General features: G+C 39.0%; 1 protein-coding gene across 1 annotated transcript in view; it reads left to right on the top strand.

The window, feature by feature from the left end:
* The first annotated feature begins 501 nt into the window (after positions 1–501).
* Positions 502–21,987, top strand: part of TRDN (triadin) — a 252,640-nt gene continuing 231,154 nt past the window's right edge. Inside the window, exon 1 of the mRNA XM_044291164.1 lies at positions 502–921. Within this exon, the coding sequence (XP_044147099.1) occupies positions 900–921 (22 nt within the window). The 5' untranslated portion in view covers positions 502–899. The remainder of the gene's footprint in view (positions 922–21,987) is intronic.

Below are 21,987 nucleotides of genomic sequence, written 5' to 3'. Positions count from 1 at the left end.
CCTTTGCTAAATCTGGCGTCAACTATATGCATGTATGCAGATGTAATAGACATGACTGTGTTACAGCTGGTCAGACTTTCTTGTTTGCTAAACAATTATGAGTCATCCGATTTTTATTTTATTTTTTTCATAGAACTGGGGTGGGGTAGGCCTATGAGTTATGTGAACTTTGTGAATTGTGGTATTTATAGAAAGCTAATTACAATGTGTTGCTTAATCAGTATATTCAGTCTGGCTTTTAAATCTAAAATTACAAAAAGAAAGAATAAGTCAAAAATAGCACCACCTTAATGTAATGTATATGCTGTTCAGAGCATATTGTGAAGTTTATGTCTGGCAGAAGTGAGGGTCTTCACTGGCACATTCAGCACTGAAGGAGTGAATGACATCAGTGCTTGACGGACAACACATATGGGACCCACCCTCAACCAAATAAGGCCAAGAAGAATGCAAAAGCAAGTGTGCTAAGAATAAACCTGAACATTAATGGATAATGTTACCAGACACTCGGAGACCTATCCCCTGCAAAGTGCAGTTATTATGAGACAAGGCTGGCTCTAATCAGTTCCTTTGCTTTTTTTTGCTGTCTCAGATTTTTGGTTCTTCTTCGAGTTGAATACCTAATATTATTAGGGATCCTCAGAAGGACTGTAAAACTTTTCAAGTAGTGACCTGGAAACACTTAGTTTGATCCAAGGACTTCTTACCTTTAGCCTTCAGGAGGGGACGCTGAAATTATTCTAGCTCAAGGCAGCATAAAAGAGGAAGGAACTGAGTTACAAAGCACAGAATCCTACCCAAAAACTGGGAAAAAAACAAACCAAAAAAAAAACGCGTCTCCACACCTGAAGACTTATGACCTGTTACTGCCATTGATTGCTTAATGTCCAATCACCACTATGACGGAAAGCACAACTGAAGGTAACTCAAGCATTTTAAAGACACAGTTAGTTAGTATTGATTTGCAATGATGAAGTTAATGTTACGTTAAGTATGTCGATAATTAAATGTGTCATTCGAGGCAATCCCTTCTACTCTGTTATTCTCTACTGATCTGATGGAGCAAAACTGTTTTGTCGGCTGTGGCATCTACCAATTCTCTGTAAATTTAATAATAGTTATTTAAACCTGATTTATATGTAGTTGTATGTTTATTTTTTTTATTTTATATGTGGGTGTTTTTTTATGCTGAAAAATATCCTCTATAAATACCTTCTATAAATAACTTTGAAATATGAAGCCTGCTGGGGATAATCTCTGACCATCTAGTAACTTTTATGGGACTGACCAGCTCCTTGTACTTTTAACCATTTAGAGTAATACTGTATAAGGTTACTTTCACACTAACGTTGTTAGAATCCGGCAGGCAGTTCTGTTGCAGGAAACGGCCTGCCGGATCCAGCAAACTGTACGCAAACGGATATACCAGATCCGTCTCATCCAGTTTGCCACGGAATAACAGATCTGGTATAAAAAAAAATTCAAAGATCAAAAGCGAAACAAGCTCCTCCTATATTCCGGCGCATGCGCAGACTGGAAAACCGGATCCAGCGATGCAGCAATTTCCAGAACACTTGATACCGCATCCGGCAATAATACATCTTTATGGAAATTAATGCTGGATCCGGTAAGTGCGGTAGTGTTCCGGGATTTTGGCCGGAAAAAATACAGCAGCAAGCTGCCGTATTTTGTCCGGTCAGATACCATACAAGGGACGGAACGGAAGACATCTTGATGCATACTGAACGGATTTATTTCCATTCAGAAGGCATTAGGACAAAACTAATGTGTTTTTTCCGGTATTGAGACCCTTTACTGGATTTCAATACCGGAAAAGAATAACGCTAGTGTAAAAGTACCCTTATCCTGACGACAGTGTATATTTGCATGCTTGCAGTTAATAAATATTTGGACTTAAACACATTGCACGGTAACCTAGTGAAGAATTGACTGTCAAAAATGTAAACAGAAGTTGCTGGGAGTTGTAGTTCATGAATTATTGAAATGTCCTGGTGGTCAAGCAGTCCATTTTTCTATCTATCATCAAATTTCTATCTATCTATCTATTCATCACTGCCCATTTGTCTGCCTATCTAAATAAATCAGTAAAGCATATGTGTGCTATCAATTGAAATGTTGCTCATTGTAGTGATTTGTCAGCAAATTTATTACTGTGCAATTTAGGCTTGTTCCTCTTTTTAGGCCTTGGGTGCACTTGAGCCCTGAGATGCACATGGCACGATTGTAGAATAGTTAATTATGCAATTTTTGCACAACCTTTTTTCCCACAGGATAGAGGATAACTATTAGTGATGAGCGTCAGTCACAATATTTGAATCTGTGATATTTCGCAAATATTTGGGCGGATATTCGCCATATATTCGCAAACTCGAGAATTTGTTATCTCCAGTCATTATTTTCTTGATTGCGGAAATTGGCAATTGAAAAATTCATGATAAAAATTTGCATTGCAAAAATTTGCAATCAACATTACTCCTAATGTCAAAGATATTGCAGCCTTCTCATTAGCCCACAAGCAAGAAGCATGGAGGGATCATGTGTACCGATTTTAAAAAAATCTTGACTATCCAAAATTACGAATATATATCACTATATTCTAAATATTCACAAATTCTCGAAGTGCCGATATTAGCGATAAAAATTAGCATTTTGAATATTCGTTATCAACACTAATAACTATTAAATCATGGGGGTCATACCATTGGGACCAGTGCCAATCACAAGAATAGGCCCCCATACATCACAGAAATGAACAGAAAGGCAGGTCAGGCATGTACACCCCCACTCCATTCTTCTCAGTGGGACTGCTGGAGATTGCCAAATGCAAGCTATTTCCAGCAGGTGCCATAAAGATGAACAGAGCAGCAGTATGCAAGCTTTACCTTCATGTCTGGCAGGAAGGTGGAGGGCTGTGGGGCACAGATCCCCTTTATTGTGATCAGTGAAGGTACCACCAGTAGGACCCTCACTGATCATGGAATAGCTATGCCATAGCCTGTGGATATGGGATAACTTGAAAGTACCAGAATATCACTTTAAAGTTATGTGAAGTTGATGTGACTGTCAAAATGAGCTGTTTTGTAACCAAATGCAGTAGGAGCATTACATTTCAGTCTATGTTTTTTGGATGAGATATGAAAGTTGGTGTAGGCTTTATAGTCCATATTTGTTAAGTTTAGTAAGTAGAACTTATGTAAGGATTTTTTTTTTAACCATTCACTGAGGAGATTTCCACTCAATGAATTCATAAATTAGATATTGGAGATGCAACTAAATTCTGATTTTTTTTTTTCCTCTCTTTTAAAGAGGTTGGCCACCTTTGGGGTAGGGAGGATTGACAGAGCTGCAAAGGAAAGCACTGCTTCCCTGTGATGGGTCCCTAGGCCTTTGCTCCCTGGCCTCTGCTGCATCTCTAGCCAATCACTGGCCGCATTGGAGACCTTCTCCGCTTGCATCATGTCAGTTGGTCACCGTTGCACCTACAATTGGCTGTAGCGATGACAAAGTGGATGTTGACAGTTTGGTTCCCAAGTGAGTCATCAGAGGCCTGGGAGTGAAAGAACCAGGAACCAGCATTGGCTAATCTTTTAAAATAGGTTTTCCAATACCTTTTTCTTTGATGTCAGAGACAACTCTGTTATCTAGAATATAGCTCATGCTGTTGTTTCAGTCTCCATAGCTCCAATCCCTAGTGGTCCTGCAGTGGTCAAAGGTTGTTCATTATTCATGTGACAGCTGCAGCCAGTCATTGGCCTTGGTGGTCGCATGCCATATGCCATGTACACTGCATGGTATGGATTTAACTTGCCCACTGCTCTCTGGATTTTTTTTTATATTAGAAAATATATTTAATTACAAAGATGTTAGAATTTCTATATCTACTCAGTTGTGGTGCCCATTTTTGCAAAACTGGCAAAGGGAAGTGTAGGTATACTGATTGTCACTTGGAAAATGCTAATGTCCTATTACTTACAAGAAAACTAATACTAGTACAAACACTCTTAAAATTTTTATTTTAGTATATGGCCATTCTTACATCTTCTTTCAAGGGAACCTGTGACATTGAACTTGGTGTCTGAGCTGCAGGCAGCATGTTGTAGAGCAGGAGGAGCTGAGCAGAATGGTATATGGTTTTATGGGAAAAAATTCTGTAAAACTTTTAATTTATAGGTTTATACCGGTGTTCATTCTAGTATTTGATGTCAAGGAGACGATCCTATCAGTGACTGACAGCCTTCCCTCTAGGACTGGGTATGCATAGATAGCTGTCAGTCACTGATAGAACCACCTCCTTGACTTCAAAACCCAGAATAAGCAGGAATATAAATGAATAAAATACAAGTTCTACTACCTACAGCTCAAACACCATGTTCAACCTGACATGTTACCTTTAAAGAGAAGGTGACATATTGAAACTAATGTAAAATATACAACTTGTTTAATGCAATTGTGCATTTTGTATTCTGGAAATGATATGGAAGCCATTGACGCTGATATCTGTGACTGAATGGGACTGGAGACGAGACCCATGTATTCAGTATACCTGAATCCTTCAAGTTGTTAGAGAACCATAAAATGGCATTTCATCTCTGAATATTGCTTTACTTTACACAATGATAGCTTTCTCTCATGAATGCATAGTAATAATTCCTATTTGACAGTCCATTGTGAAGGACCTGTGTATGTAATGCTTTGAAAAATCATATTACTATAGAAGACAAATCATACCAACAGTTTTCAATGTTATATGGTACAGTACATAGATCCACCATTTTAAAGCATTTTGGATATCATTAGTTATCTTGTCCCTGAGTTAAAGTTTTGCATTATATGAGCTCAGCTAAGCTGTTAGGAGCCTATCTGTTGATAAGCTGAATGGACTGTTTCAAATAGCAGCCATCAAAACTGTGTACAGTACATTGCCATCAAGATAGTCAATGCAATATAGACAGGTGTTATAAGATATGCATTGTATAGTGTATTAACACAACCCTAATATTCTGATAAGTAAAATGGCATGATAAGGCCCTGAATGCCATCAGTTCAATTCAACAGAGAAAACAATGGAATTCCTCAACAGACTACACTGTTAGGGTCTGTCGCTGGTTCTTACTGTCCATTGTATGATGGTTCTGGCAGAGATTTGCAATATGAACAGAGCCTAAAGGCCCCCTTAAATGGGCCAATTTTGTAGGTGATTATCAGGAAGGAAGCGTTCTTCTCTAACAAGAATTTGTTCATCAGTAAAGGACACCGATCTCCTTTACATGCAGCGATCTTCTCCACAGTATGGCAAGGAGAGATCACTAATGCCATCGCTCGTCCCCATACGGACTTGTTGTTTGCCGGCAGCAGAGGCTGTTTATACAGCACAATCTGCTGCTAGCAAACGCCGATTTGTGTGGCTGCATGAATGATGCCTTCACCCGATAAACTATGCGTTTCGCTCGTTCATCAGATAATCAACGGCACCTTTGCACTAATCACTAATGAGTGTTCTTATGAATGCTTGTTAGTGATTATTTGGCCTAGATTTGGTTGTATAAAGGCCACTTAAAAGTCTGTTTACACAGGACAATTATCTGGCTGATTTTGTGAATGAACTAATTACTGATAATTTCTCGATGAAAATGTGCCACTAATCACCTAGTGAGTGAGCAAATGCTTATTCATTAGGTGAAAGAATCATCTATGTTAGTACTAAAACAGCAATCTGCCGTGCAGAAACAATGACTTTATTGTGACAAGCAACCACAGTAGCGATTGTGCATTGTAATGCAGCAAATGTGATTGCGGCATGAAAATGCTGCTCTCACCTCCTCTGACAAGCAGGCAATTATCGGAAAATAAGTGATTTGTTTGTAATTGCCCATTCAATCAACTTATGGTAATACACCATAAAGCTCGCCATACACCTTAGACAGTTTCAGTCAGTCCTACATATATACTTTGAATTTCTGCTTTATTTAGCATTTTAAAGTTAGTGGTGTTTTTATCAATATTTTTATTTTTTTTTTTCCCCTAATAAGCTTATATATAGGACTTCCAAAAAGCCCAAATTAGCACCTATACATAAATAAAAATAAAAAAAATCATTATTAAAAGGGTAATTCAATTTATCAAACAGCACTCCCCATGGCAGGCGGGCACAGGGACGAGCCTCCCTAACATCGCGGGTGACATGTCCTCACAGAAAGCAGTTTTCCCACAGTACAAGTTATAGTGGAAAAGTGCAAAAGCAAACAAAAAAAAGTGTCAGTGTCCAACAGGGGTCTTTTAAGGACCTCTCGGGGACATATCATGTACCAAAATATATTAATAGGCAAAAGAAAAGATTAAAATACAAATAAAATAAATAAAAACAAAAATGCCCACGCCAACCAAAACCATAGCCATGGTTTACCCATTTATGTGAAACTATACAGAGAATATATGAAAATGACAAAATACAAACCTGTTTTAATAATTTTTTATTTGATCAGTTTGCATATTTAAAACATAAAAAGCTGTAGTTTGAAAATAACAGTTTTCACTAATAAAAAAGTGGCAATTTTATTTTTACAGTGTAACAAATAAAAGATGAATTCACATGTGATTAGCTATGGATTTGCCGTTGCAGATTTTCGCATGCCAGATCAGCAGCATTGTAGAGTACTAGCAAAGTGAATGAGAAAATTCTTATAGACACACTGCATAAAAAAAAAAATGTAGTGGAAGAGGTGGTGATCAATAAGGCATGTTCAGACCTGGTCATTAAAGGGTTAATTCAGCTACATAGTGCCACACATGTAAATACTGTAATATGAAACTCCCCTCACTTTTATGCTATTATTATATATATATATATATATATATATATATATATATATATATATATATATATATATAATATATATGTGTGTGTGTATATATATATATATATATATATATATACACATAGAGTATATTCATATTCATATATATTCATAACCATCTCAGGAGATTAGAATTGTTTCACCATATTCCAACATGGGGAAGTGAAGGGACTGCCATCATATACTGTCTGTTCCAGTAAGTCCTGATTTAAGAATTTGATATAATATCATAATAGAATCCAGACTTTGGCCAAATAAAGCCCCAAGGAAGGTATTGATTTGTAGGCCTTTCTTTTTATAGAGAAGATTCACACATGGTATATTTTTCTGCCGCAAATTTGGCCACTACAATTAAATCTCACCCTTGACCATCTGCTTCTGCTTAGAAAATCTCAACATTTTCTACAGTATATTTGTCTGTCCTTTTTTCCATCCGTGTGCAGTCTATTTTAAAACTCATCTATGTTCACTGTCCGGAACATGGGCAAGTTTGCTATCTGCTGTCTGAAAGAGGCCTAAGTTTATTTTTACTGATACAATACTTGGCTGCTTAGACATAGCCCTTACAGAACTGCCTGAAACTTTCTTTCTATTTTTATATCTCCCTAAAACGATTGCCTGTCCCAAAAAAAAGCACAGTTATAATTCTTTGGTTGGTCTCAATTGATCCACGCTACTGTTTGTTGCGAAAGACGGATTATGAAGTTATGTTCACACTGACATAATTTGTTTCTTAGTCAATTCTTTTAGCCAAGTATCTAAATTATTGTAGTGATAAAAACTATATAGGTGAGTGAACTTTAAATTTACCATATTTAACCAACTGGACTGGGATTTAAATTTAATTTTTTTTTGCATGCTTCTGTTATATCTAGACTCATAGGGCACGACCACACAGCACAGTCGTGATCTGGTCGAGTCGCAGCCAGCTGCAGCCAATTAAGCCACAACAGCATGATATTTAATTAAAGAAGACTGCACAGTATACCTTCAACCACATGTCCATTAAGAATGCAGATTAACTATACAGAGAGGTCTTCTTAGTTAAAGGGGTTATACCATCTCAGACATTGTTGACATTTGGCTAGGATATGCACCCAATGTCTGATAGGTGCAGGGTCCCATCTCTGGTGCACCAATGCACCCTTAGGAACTTTGCTGGCTCCATTCTAAGTAAAAGTGCGGGTCCCACCTCTATACTCCCTCTTTACTACCGATATGCCCCCAATGTCTGAGATGGTACAACTCCTTTAAATATCAGGTAGCTGTGGCTTAATTGGCCATACCGTTTTTGATGTTAGCTGGCTTCCACCTGACCAGATCACAACCACACTGTGTGGTTGTACTCTTCATGTTATAGCCACAGTAGGTCTGTTGATGGAATTCCACAGCACCAGTTCTGATTGTGATAATCTACTGCAGAGCATAATGATGAGCAAATCGATGCAGAATTCATCCTGAATTTGAAGCGAGAGAAAGAGATAAGAGTTTAGTATGGTGCTCTGGGTTTCTGAGAAAAATATATGTAATATATTAGAATACCTTACTTCTGATGGCATCAGAGAGGCTCAGCTTTCTTATCCTTTTGAAAGGAAAGCTAGTTTGCATATCTTTGGGCTTCTGGGAAAAAATATTCAAATTAGCTTTCCTTCCCAAAAGGCTATTGAAACATATTATGCATTATCTCACAAGATCCTCTCTACATTCTTTTGGCTTTTGTCAGTTTAAAGCTTTCCCGGAAAGCACATTAAATATAATATATATATATATATATATATATATATATATATACAGGGGCGTAGCTAAAGGCTCATGGGCCCTGGTGCAAGAGTTAGACTTGGGCCCCCCTTCCCTCAGTGCTTTGTGTGTCTTCTTATGCAGCACAAGGGTCTTTGGGCCCCCTCAGGCTCCTGGGCCCGGTAGCGACTGCTACCTCTGCACCCCCTATAGCTACGCCCCTGTATATATATCTCACAAAGTTGATATGAACATAGTGTTACATTTGATATTGAGTTCATAATTGGAACTTTACAGGGAAATTACATGCCCGTTGCATGTTATAGAGCAGGAGGACCTAAGCCTATAGATACATAGTATAGTGGAAAAAAATCAGTTTAACTTGCATTTCATTCATTTAAAGCCCTGGTCTTTTTGTTCTTAATAGTGTTGGGTGAGCATCACTATGCTCGTCCGAATAGCGCATGTGCTCGAGTCAGTGTATTTAAATCTAATTTAGCCACTATTTCTGAAAAGATTCTGGCAGGATTTGAACTCACAACCTTCTATATTACAGCCAAGAATTTTAACCACTACACTATAGAGTTGCATAGCCAGTTACAAAAAAAAAAAAAAAAGAGACTTCTGCTGTATAGGAATATTTACTACTAATATATATATTTAGATTTTTTTTAAATTAAAGTAACTGGCCATGTATCTCTATAGTGTAGTGGTTAAGATTCTTAGCTGTAATGTAAAAGGTTCTCCCATTGTCCATCTACAGAGCACCCAAGCTTTGTGAAGTGTTCTACTCGAGCACCAGAGCACACAAGCACTTTGGTGCTCGACCAACACTAATTCTTTACCCTGGGTTCACACCTGAGCGTTCTGAAAGGAGCGCTCTGTATGGGCGATTGTACCGGCGTTTACAATCGCCCATACAGAGACAAGCGAACGCCCATTGTCGTGCGTTCCCGAAAGTCTATGTACGGGAACGCGCGACAAGACGCCCCAAAGAAGCTCATGTACTTCTTAGGGCGTCTGGCGTTTTACAGCGCGATCGTACGCGCTGTAAAACGCCCAGGTGAGAACCATTCCCATAGGGAAGCATTGGTTTCTCCTTGTTGAGCGTTTTACAGCGCGTAGGAACGCGCTGTAAAACAATCAGGTGTGAACCCAGGGTAAGGGTTAAGTGGGTGGTCTTATGCAATGATTGGCAGCTACTTCTGCATGTACTCCAATATGGGGAAGACTATAAATCACTGAATAAGACAGGACTCCTAAACATACAATAAATGGGGGGGGGGGTGCATTAATAAAATAGAGTTTTTTCCCACAAAATACATGAATTTATTCAACTGCTTCCGCTCTATAACCTACTGCCCATAGTTTGCACTGTATGTTCAACAAGATAGGTTCCCTTTAACCACAGTAAGTGCTGATACTGTACCCTCATGTACCTCTGATTCAGGTGGTTTGCCAACCTGATGTTACACATTTGAAAAACCACAATGAATGATAAATAAAATGTCTTTTAATGTGCAACTCTGTTATACTGATATAAAATCATTTGAAAACAGTATTTCTCAGTGTTTGAAAGTTGAGTCCCCAAACTAAAAATGTACCAAAGTATCCCCAGATCTATTATTGCACAGTTTTAGAAGAAGTGCAGGCTTCTTGGATGCAAGCTCACAGGTTGTAAACCTCCAGTCCATCAAAATTTGTAAGAAAAAGGTCAGCTCTCTAAATTGTAGGTGAGGTTCTCAATGCATAGTTTATGCCAGGCATGCTCACCCTGCGGCCCTCCAGCTGTTGTAAAACTACAACCCCCACAATGTCCTGCTGTAGGCTGAAAGCTGCAGGCTAATCGGGCATGCTGGGAGTTGTAGTTTTGCAGCTGGAGGCTGCAGGTTGAGCATGCCTGGTTTATTGCATGTCAAACATAACTCCACAGTGATACATCATTGGTAGCATAGTAAGGAGCAATGCTTTGTGTGTAAAGGTGGTCAGTGGACACAGCAAGCTCTCTGTAGATTTTCTTTCAGATTTTTCTCCCTAGGCTTTTCCTTAGGGCTTAAAAATTTAAATTAAAAGAATATAGAATTTTCTGTTATAGATCAGTATGTGCAGTATCTAAATTTAGAACGGACCAAAAAAAAAAAAAAATGAAATGTCTTTGACATCATTCAATCTATCACTCCTTTTTTATCAATTAAGAATGTGTCAAGGAGGCAATAAATGGCTTCTTCTCAGATACTTGGCAATAGACTGACAACTTGTGGATTGCTTTGAGGATTTTATTAGAACTAATTGGTCAATAACGTTGACAAAAATTCTAAAATGTGGATTAGCAGATTCTGCAAAGTAAGAGCAAAATATTTATCATGACAGTCTGCGAGAATTTAGAAGAGCACAGAATTAGGCCTCTTTCACACTACAGTTTTTTGCGTTCCGTATACGGTCCGTTTTTTGCGTTCCGTATACGGTCCGTATACGGAACCATTCATTTCAATGGTTCCGCAAAAAAACGGAATGTGTTCCGTATGCATTCCGTTTCCGTATTTCCGTTTTTCCGTTCCGTTGAAAAGATAGAACATGTCCTATATTTGGCCGCAAATCACAGTCCGTGGCTCCATTCAAGTCAATGGGTCCGCAAAAAAACGGAACACATACGGAAATGCATCCGTATGTCTTCCGTTTCCGTTCCGTTTTTTGCGGAACCATCTATTGAAAATGTTATGCCCAGCCCAATTTTTAATATGAAATTACTGTATACTGTATTTGCCATACGGAAAAACGGAACGGAACAACGGAACGGAAACGGAACCACAACGGAAGCAAAAAACGGAACAACGGATCCGTGAAAAACGGAACGCAAAACACTGAATTCAACATACTGTAGTGTGAAAGAGGCCTTAGACTCACATTTTAGCTGCTATTTTCAACATCACATAGTGAAAGGATGTGAGCAAACTGTCTCATTTACATAACAAAGACCTTCTCACAGGTTTGGATTCCCTATCCCTCTGACAGTCTGACATTAGCCAAACGTAAGGGAAGGCTTTTGATGTTCTCCATGGCAATGGAACACAGCACAAAAAATGGCAGCCTTTGTGAGTCGCCCATCATTTTCTATTTCAATAAAAAAAAAAAAAATGTATTTTTCTGACAAAGTGTTAACCGCAATTTAAGACTTCTATACTCATTATGACAAGGGTGGTAATATGCATTATATGGCCCCTGTACAAGAGAAAGGGCCTTTATGTAGTATTAATGTAGTGTTAAAATACATACAGGTGAAACCCGAAAAATTTGAATATCGTGCAGAAGTCCATTTATTTCAGTATGCAAATGAAAAGGAATTGCATTAATGCAGCTTAAAATTAGGCTATTTTGACACCTGCGTTAGGTGCGGATCCGTCTGGTATCTGCACAGATGTATCCGCACATATAAAGCAAACGCTTGTATCTGTTCAAAACGGATCTGTTTGCATTACCATGAACAAAAACAAAAACAAAAAAATATATTTATTTTTGTTTGTTCATGATAATGCAAACGGATCCGTTTTGACTTACACTGAAAGTCAAAGGGAGGTGGGTCCGTTTTCAATTGCACCATATTGTGTCAGTGAAAACGAATCTGTCCCCATTGACTTACATTGTAAGCCAGGACGGATCCGTTTGGCTCTGCATCGTCAGGCGGACATGCGTTTTGGTGTCCGCCTCCAGAGCAGAATGGAGGTGGAACAAAGACAGAAATGCATCCTGAACGGATCCTTATCCATTCAGAATGCATTGGAGCTAAACTGATCCATTTTGGGCCGCTTGTGAGAGCCCTGAACGGATCTCACAAGCGGACCCAGAAACGCCAGTGGGAAAGTAGCCTTAGAATTTTGTGAAAAGGTTCAATATTCTAGGCTCAAAGTGTCTCACTCTAAATTAATCCATACCCCCTGAGCAAAGGGTACCTGAGATTGAGACTTTGGGGTTTCATAAGCTATAAGCCATAATCATCCAAATTATAACAAATAAAGGCTTGAAATATCTCGCTTTGCATGTAATGAGTCTCTCATATGTTAGTTTCACCTTTTAAGTTGCATTACTGAAATAAATGAACTTTGCACAATATTACATTTTTTTGATTTTCACCTGTAGACTGGCAGACACACACTAAAATATAGATAGATAGTCAGACAGACACACAAACATAGATACTGTAGACAGATAGATAACATAGGGTACATCTAATGCATTCAGTGCTGATGAGAAGTGGCTTCGAGTTTACCGATTCATATTGGTTGGTCTGAAGAATAGCAGAAATTGTTTCACTTGCCAAGTGTACAAGAGGATCCAGGGGAAAAGACTAAGCTACTGAACATGTGCGACCACCCGCACTGCAGACTAGAGGAGAAAACTCTGATAGGGACTCAAATACCAGTGGGTGCCATAGCTAGTATTTAACAGTTTTTTGTATGATTATTCCAAATGCAAAATTGTTATTGGTTTTATCTAACCAATATTTAATATACATTTTTAGGACATTACATTGTATGTCTTTGGGTTCAATGAACCTCCTGGTATATGAATAAACTAGGGTAGATAGATACAAAAGACATATACACTGGCATCATAATTATGGTGTTTTAACATAATACCCCAGTCTAACATTAAACTTGGAACAAGCACCAAAAATAAGGTTTGGACAAATTTGGCTCCCAGCCTCTAAACATTCCACACAGTCCACTAATGAAGCTGTAAGGATATGCCACCTGTTTCAGCTTTTCCCACTGCCAAAAGCAGAATAAGACTCCGTCCAACTGCTGTCCAAAATAAAAGAGCTACATCAGCCATATGTCCACAAGTCAGTGTGCTATCACAATATATGCACCAATAGATTTTAGAAACGGACAAATCTGGTAGAAAGATTTCTGTAAAATTTGAACAAACCTATTCCAACCGTTAAAAATTGCATTACTGGTTAATGAATGGACTTTTATATTGTGTCATTAGATAAAAAGTTTCAGAGCTTCTTAGTTAAAAGGACTGCAACTTCATGTTTATAGGACATTTTCTAGAATTTGAAAGGAATTTTACTCCCTCAAACGACTTGTTGATTTTAAAGAGGACTTGTTAGTTTTAATTGAAGAGACAGAGTGCAATCCACAAAAGCAATAGTGCTTAGTAGATAATCTTGAGCTTGACTAGATAAGATGAGTCTCTGCTCTTCTGTGGGGGTATAAGGGGTATTATTACCAAATCACGGGGTATTATTACTAAATGACGATCAAGGGATTTTTTCTTACCATCTTTTTTTTTTACAAATTTTCAATCCAGGGGTATTATCACCATCTAGGGATTCCTAGAGCAAGATAGGGCAGGCACAAGGACAGGGAAATCCCACCATCAGGGATTGTCCCTGGGCTAATCAGGACATGTACAGAGAGAGTTTCCCCAGGTGCTAGTATCATTGCCCTAGGCCTTTTTACCCATGCCCCCACCATTGCCCTAGTTATTTGCCCTCATTGAAGTTACCTAACGGTGGATGTCACATGTATAGTGGTAGCTGGGCTACATCTTTGCCCACAATCATTTGTTTTCTACTAGCTTCCGAATATAGGGCGATTCTTATTTTAATCTTTATTAGAAGTAAAAACAGAATCTTGCGGCACTGATCACAGTTAAAAATCACAGATTTATTGAGGGCATGAAAGCCAAAAATGGTGACGCCTCTGAAAAGCGCTGCCATTCTATGTTTGCATGCCCTCAGTTAATCTGTGATCAGCGCCCCCAAGGTTCTGTGTTTACTTCACCTACTGTATACTGTATATTGTTAGTTCTAATTACATGCCTGTAAATACTGGAATATAAGCAGTTTTGTTTCATCAGTTTAAGGAACTCTTCTGTTCCCTCGTTGTGCCTACTAGAAGCGTATTCATAATTTGGCAACCAGTTGAGGGTGTGTCTATGAACACTGCTGACAGTATGAATGACTGTAAGGTTAAATCACTTTGCCAAGGAGAACAGTAAAACCCGGTTGACAATTTATTGATACATTTCTAGAAGGAATATTAGAAAATAGCACAACAGGGTACCTTTTAAAGTGTTCCTGTCAGCATGATCAACCCTATTAAACTAGGTATACTGCATGGTAGGCTTGAACATACTGATAAAAGTGATATACAGTATTTATTTATTTTATAGGCATTACTAATACAGCTGCACCCCAGAACACTCCCCTCCCCCCCCGACATTTGATTGACAGAGCAAGTCACCTCGTCTTGCCCTGTTTTCTGCTCCAAAAGTCGGCACCTAGATTCATAGAGAGCAGGCGCAAATTACATAACTGTCAGCAGGGAGTTTTCTGAGGCATTGGGAGTAGCTGTAGTGATGCTCAAGTCATAGTTTTACCTCATGCCCCTCAGTGCTCCAACTAAGTAATGTGTATACATATATGAAAGTAATGGTTTCTCTGCATTAGTAATACCTATAAAATAAGGAAATACTGTATTATTTGCTCCATAAAAACAGTGGGGGGAGAGTGGCAGTGTGAGCTGTGAATATAGTGCACCTGGTGCTGGATTTACTCACTGCTCCCTGTTATTCTGCTCTTGCTGCACTCTGCTGTATCCTAACAGCATGTAGTGTTCTATGACCTGACGCTGTGCAATGTCAGGTCACAGTGCAGTGCTGCAGGGGGGACACACTGGATCTCCCGAGTGGCAGCTTAGTCTGGAGCATAAGAGGTAAGTTCCTTTTTTTTAAATTTAATGTCTGATCTGAGGTCTGATAAAGATTGGTGGTATGATCTGAGGTGTAATGAGTATTGGGGTCTGATTAAGAAAGGAGCTGTGGTCTGAGGTCTGTTGAGGGTTTGATTTAGGGGTCCTATCTGAGGTCTGATGAGTATGGAGGGTCGGATAAATACGGGGGAGGGGGATCTGATTTGAGGTCTGATTAAGAATGCAGGTCTGATCTGAGGTCTGTTGAGCATCGAGGGTTTGATTTGAGGGTTTGATTTGAGGTCTAATTAGGATAAGGAGAGGGTCTGATAAAGATTAGGGGTCTGACCTTAGGCATTATGCCAGATATTTTTAGGGTTGATCGGGCTGACAGGGCCACTTGAAAATAAAGATGGTGTATTTTCTGTGACCAGTTATGGGCTGTAATAAAACCCTCAAAGATGATGATGTGATATACATGTTTTATCCTTCTATAATGTCTTTTGGTCTCCATTTTGAAAATATTCATCAGTATGCCAGGAAAAAACAAGAATAGCAGACTATAGTAACTAATAAAACATATATGTTAAATTTATACTTTTTACTTTTTTACAATCAAACCCTATGGATGACATATGCCAATATATGCCATCTGTTGTAGGTATCAGGTTAAGGCCGAATGCACGCGGCCGTGTTCCGCGGCCGAGAGTGGTCCGTGGTATGCCGGGCTGGATTCCTGTTCAGAGCAGGAGCGCACGGCGTCATTGGTTGCTATGACGCCGTGTGCTTCATGCCGCCGCTGCACTACAGTAATACACTCATATAGTGTATTACTGAAGTGCTGCGGGACATGAAGCGCACGGCGTCATAGCAACCAATGACGCCGTGCACTCCTGCTCTGAATAGGAATCCAGCCGGCATACCACGGACCGCTCTCGGCCGCGGAACATGGCCGCGTGCATTCGGCCTAATGCTTGTATCTATCTAAAGCCTACCGGGAAAGGATTAATTAGCGCTCAACTATGATCTATGAGTAATGTTCAGCTACAGTTTCTACAGGGACTCTAACGTAGTCTGAGACGCACCTCCTTCCTCATCACGTTAATAGAAAATTACCACATCTATACTGAGGGAAATTAACCTTTTTAAGGGGAATCTGGAGGGTCACTTTAAGCATTTCCTTTTTGATTTAGGTTTGCTACCTAGGAAAACATTTCATTAACAAAGTTAACAGATAATTCTGAATAACATACTCGTGAAAAATCGAGCTTGTGTATGCAAAGTCTTAAAATACTATTTGAGGTCTAATGCCATGCAGGTCTGTCATATCTTGTGTCATGAGTCAGAAATTCCTTCTGAATAGTGCCCAGTAACATGTCTTTCCTCTTGAAGTAGCAGCCACACACTTGTTTTTGAAAAACTGAACAGGTGGAATCCTTATTCTATTACAAACGTTTTTTTTCGGGGGTGGTAGTGTCCTCCGTTTTATCCTTTTACAGACATATTCAATATGGTATTTTTTAAATCCCCATTTATCTCATGACATGAATTCATGTAAATTCCAAACAAATGCATATGCTAAGACTGCAGCAGTGGCAGAGGAACCTTGTACTGTATTTTAATTGGATCATAAATATTCATTTTGCTGATTAAATGATGATGCATTCATGTATACCTATCAAGGTTTACTTACCAGCACTTACTAAAACATTGCAGCAACTGGACTCATTTCATATAATGGAAAAGGAAATTAATACCATAACGGCTAATGATTAATTGCTTCACTAGATCTGGCCTGACTTTGAAAGCTCTCTGTAGTTTACCTAGAATATGCAAATAGGTGATGCATGTGTTTTATTCTGTGAAAGAAAATAATGGGAGCCATTTGGTAAATTAAAATTCATATTAATGTGATTATTACTCAGGAGCTACTCATGACCCCATTATCTAAATATTAATATAGCCAGATAAAAACTCTTGAAGTACAGAGGCAACATGGTAGTGCTCGTAATGTATCTAAATGAAATCAGATAAGGCTTAACAATGGCTAACAGACAGAATAATTCACAAGAAGCATACAGATTTGTATTGAAAGTATGTCTGCTACTTTATTTCTATAAAATCATGCAGAAAATGTGGGTTTATTAATTTTTTCTCATTAAAGTGAAACTCTGGCCATATTTTAATAACTAGTAAAATTGTCCTACTACAGTCATTTCTTACACATCAGATGTCAATTCTTTCAATCTATCCCCTGAAATGCAACTTTCCCAGGTGCTACTGTATATACACTATACATTTTTAAAGAGATCCTGTAACCTCTCCTGATGTTTTAGTAACCACTTGCATTCTGGATTAGAATATTTAACGCTTATCGCTTAAACATTATAAGACCAAGGTGTATTGTATTAAAACACTCCATGAACATGTATCAGAATCATTATATTGTTATAGCAGTGGGTGTGTCAACCGACAGATTTGACTTTGGGCTAATCCTAAGGGTCCTATCCTGACAGCCCCCTGGTATTCACCATTTACCCTTATCTGGACTTTGTTGCAGGGGACCTCCAGACTGCTACCTCTTGGCATAGTCCCTGTGTGATTGACAGCTGACCCATGGGCATCAGAGAGACCAGTACAGGAGGGGTCAGGCAGAATCACAGTCAGAGACAGTCAGAGGTCAGAGCAGGAGGAGTAAATTAAATATGGTAACAGGTGCAAGTTCAAGACAGGAATCACAGGATCAACAAAAGTAAACAAGCACAAGTCAAGTGAGGCAGTGGAGGGTTAAAACAGATAAACAGGCATAGGTCAGTATATGGGCAGACAATCGAACAGTAAACCCTCAGGATGCTTGGCAAGCTAAAAAAAACACTGGTGAAGGTGTCTTAATTACTCACAACGTAACCAAGCATGGGCTGGTGAGTACTAAGGTGCGCGCCCGTTGGCCCATTAAGAGCTAACAATGGCATGTGTGTGGCCTACAGGCTAGGAAGGGGAGTCTGATCCAGAAAGCATGCCGCAGCCTACATAGAGTAGTGGAACTACCTCGCCTGCTGAAGAGGAGAAGAACAGGAAGAGAGTCTGGGCCACTGAGAGACCAAGATCCAGGACAGGTGTAACATACAGTGCTGCCCATAATTATTCATGCCCCAGGCAAATTTTTACTTAAAGTTACTTTTATTCAACCAGCAAGTATTTTTTTTTTATTGGAAATGACATAGGTGTCTGCCAAAAGATAATAGTCGGATGTACAAAAGGTATTATTGTGGGGAAAAAAAAAAAACATTTCTCAGCCTTTATTTACATTAGAGCAAAAAATACAAGATGTTCCGCTCTGTTGAAAATCTCAGGGGACGTGGTCGAAAGCCAAATGTGACACCTGTGCTGGCCAACGAGGATAGTTAGAGAGGTAAAAAAGAATCCAAGGTTCACCACCAAGACCATCCTGGTGAATCTGGTCTCTGCTGGTGGCAATGTCTCAAGGCAGACAATCCAACGGACACTGCACACTGCAGACCAAGGAGGAGACCACTTCTCCAGATAAGGCACACAAAAGCTTGCTTGGCCTTTGCAAAAGCTCATCTGGACAAAGAAGACTTCTGGTCTTCTGTGTTATGGTCAGATGAAACAAAAATTGAATTGTTTGGTCACAATGATGTTTCCTTTATTTGGCGTAAAAAAGGAGAAGCCTTGAACCCAAAGAACACCATCCCCACTGTCAAACATGGTGGTGGGAACCTAATGCTTTGGGGGGAGTTTTCAGCCAATGGACCAGGGAACCTAATCACAGTAATCACCATGAAAAAGACCAATACATGAGGATTCTCAATGATAACATCCGGCAGTCTGCAGAGAAACTTGGCCTTGGGCAGCAGTGAAAATTTTAGCATGACAATGGCCCAAAACACACAGCAAAAGTGGTGAAGAAATGGTTAGCAGACAACAACATTAACGTTTTGGAGTGGCCCAGCCAGAGAGTCCAGACTTGAATCCAATTGAGAATCTGTGGACAGAGCTAAAGATCAGATTGATGGCAAGAAGACCCTCCAACCTGAAAGATTTGGAGATCATTGCTAAAGATGAATGGGCAAAAAATACCTGTGGAGACATGCAAAAAGCTGGTCTGCAATTATAGGAGGCGTTTGATTGCTGTAATAGCCAATAAAAGCTTTTCTATTGATTATTGAGAAGGGTATAAATAATTTTGGACTGGACACTTTTTGCTCAAATAGAAATAAAATCTGAGAAATGTTTTTTTTTTCCCCACAATAATGCCTCTTGTACATCGTCTTATTATCTTTTCGGAGACACCTATGTCATTTCCCGTCAAAAAATTTATAAAAGTAACTTTAAGTCAAAATTTGCAAGGGGTATGAATAATTATGGGCAGCACTGTATGTATGCATAGCATATAGTATCAATAACATTATTCAGTAAAAAGTTTAATGGTAACCTGATTATACTGTAGATTTGACTGAATATAGCTGATGCAATTATTTGGACCACAATAGCTAATTGTATGCAAAAAAGTTAATCAGTATAATCAAAATATTATTATGCAGAATGAATCAGTAATGTTATCACAGTCATGCAGAAAGTAAGATTACAAAGAAAACTTTATCTAAGCGGAAATAAAATTGTGCTCCTAATTTTTTTTTAACCTACAATCACGGATCCATCCTGACACACAATGTAAGTCAATGGGGACGGATCCGATTTTACTGACACAATCTGGCACAATAGAAAACGGATCCGTCCCCCATTTTCAATGGTGTTCAAGACGGATCAGTTTTGGCTGTTACAGATAATACAAACAGATCCATTCTGAATGGATGCATGCGGTTGTATTATCGGTGCGGATCCCTCTGTGCAGATCCATGATGGATCCGCACCAAATGCGAGTGTGGAAGTAGGAGGTTTTTTTTTTCGTGTCAGCCACTGGTTGAAATTAGTTGGTCCTTAGGTAAGATCAGGTTCTTCAGTAGCTTTATTATGCAAGTAATTATACAGGTCTGTATTCCAACTCCTACAAAATATAAAAATTTTGTGAAAGCCTTCTTCATGGAGAGGGTGAGAGTGCTTCACATCAGTCTATCAATAGTGGAATCATAGCTTATTCTTCTAAAATAGGTACAGCAATAGTAGAGCATATTTACTAATCTTATGTAAAAAGTAGGCAGTCTGAAGATACTTTAAATTTATCACAGAGGCTCAGTGGCTCATTCCAGTTATACCAAGTTATTCCCTATACACAGGAGAGGGCATAACTATCAGATTGGTGGGGGTCCTACCCCTAGGAACCCCATTGATCACAAGCACCATGTGTAGCCGCCTTGAAATGGACAGAGCGACTGGTCGGAAATGTGCATTGGTGCTCCTTTCATTTCTATGGGAGCTTTGGAGATACTCAGCTATCTCAAGCACTCCCATAGAAATGACTAGAGTGGCAGTGCACTTTTTTTGGATAACGGATAACTTATTATAACTAGAATAGCCCTTTAAGCCTACCTTTACAACACTGATTGGGTAGCTTATGATATGGCAACATTTCGAGCCAAATTTTAGCATAGCTTAAAATATTGCAACTTAAAGAGATTTTCTGAGACTTATATACTGATGACCTACCACTGGGGCTGAGCTGCTATCCCAAGTCCAGCCGCTATGCAATCTACGGCACTGTGCTTGGTAGGTAGAGAGAAGGCCGTGGCGCTCAGAGGCGTACTGGTGTCTTCTCAAATAGCTGATCAGCAGGGGTCCCGGCTGTCAGACCCCCACTGATTAGGTACTGATGACTTATTAGGAGGATAGGTCATTAGTATTTAAACCTCAGAAAACCCTTTTAAGCAATGCCCAACCTCAAATTGTTGAATACCCAACCACCTTAGTAAATGTAGGCCATTGTGTCCTACAAAGTAAAGTATTAGGAATGTTAAAAACTATTTTTCTGTTGCCGGACCTGCATCAGGACTAACTTATTTTTTGTGAATCAAGCTTTAGTTTTCATTGGTACTATGGGGTACATATTACTTACTCATCACCTATTATTCCACTTTTTGGAGGCTAGTTGACTAAACTTATTTTTAGCATTTCTTTTTACAGTGTTTACCATGTGGGATAAATTATGAGTTAGTTTTGTAGCTGGGTTGATATAGACATGTCAGTACTAATTACCAACTATCATCAGGCCCCCTTGTTGCCATAATGACTCATTAGCACCCTGTGATTATATTGCAGAGTACCAATGGGATGTCACAATCTGTGACAAAACCCTTAGATGTCACGGTTGCTAATGACCGTGTTAGAATTACAAAAATATACTGTACAGCCCAGTTTTATCTGTCCCCTACTTCTTTCTAGCTAATTGAAGTTGTGACAGTATGGAGGCATGGAAGGATAAGGCTGCATAGAGTTTGATCTTAATGTTTTTTTTGTTATTCTTTGTTTGCTAACATGAAGATACAGTAATATGCATAGAAGCTGTAGTAAGGAAACCAAAATAACTATTTTAAACAAGACTTATTGCACTTAAAGGAGTTGTGCAGACAGTATATATCGATGACCAATCCTCAGGGTAGTTCATCAATATTTGATGAGCAGAGGTCGGACACCTGGCACCCCTGACTGCTGTTTGAAGAGGAGGCAGTGCTCCATGCGACTTCATCCTAGAAGTCTCA

The sequence above is a fragment of the Bufo gargarizans genome, chromosome 4 (genome assembly GCF_014858855.1).
Source record: "Bufo gargarizans isolate SCDJY-AF-19 chromosome 4, ASM1485885v1, whole genome shotgun sequence".
NCBI lineage: Eukaryota > Metazoa > Chordata > Amphibia > Anura > Bufonidae > Bufo > Bufo gargarizans.
This window is presented reverse-complemented; position numbering and strand designations above follow the sequence as displayed.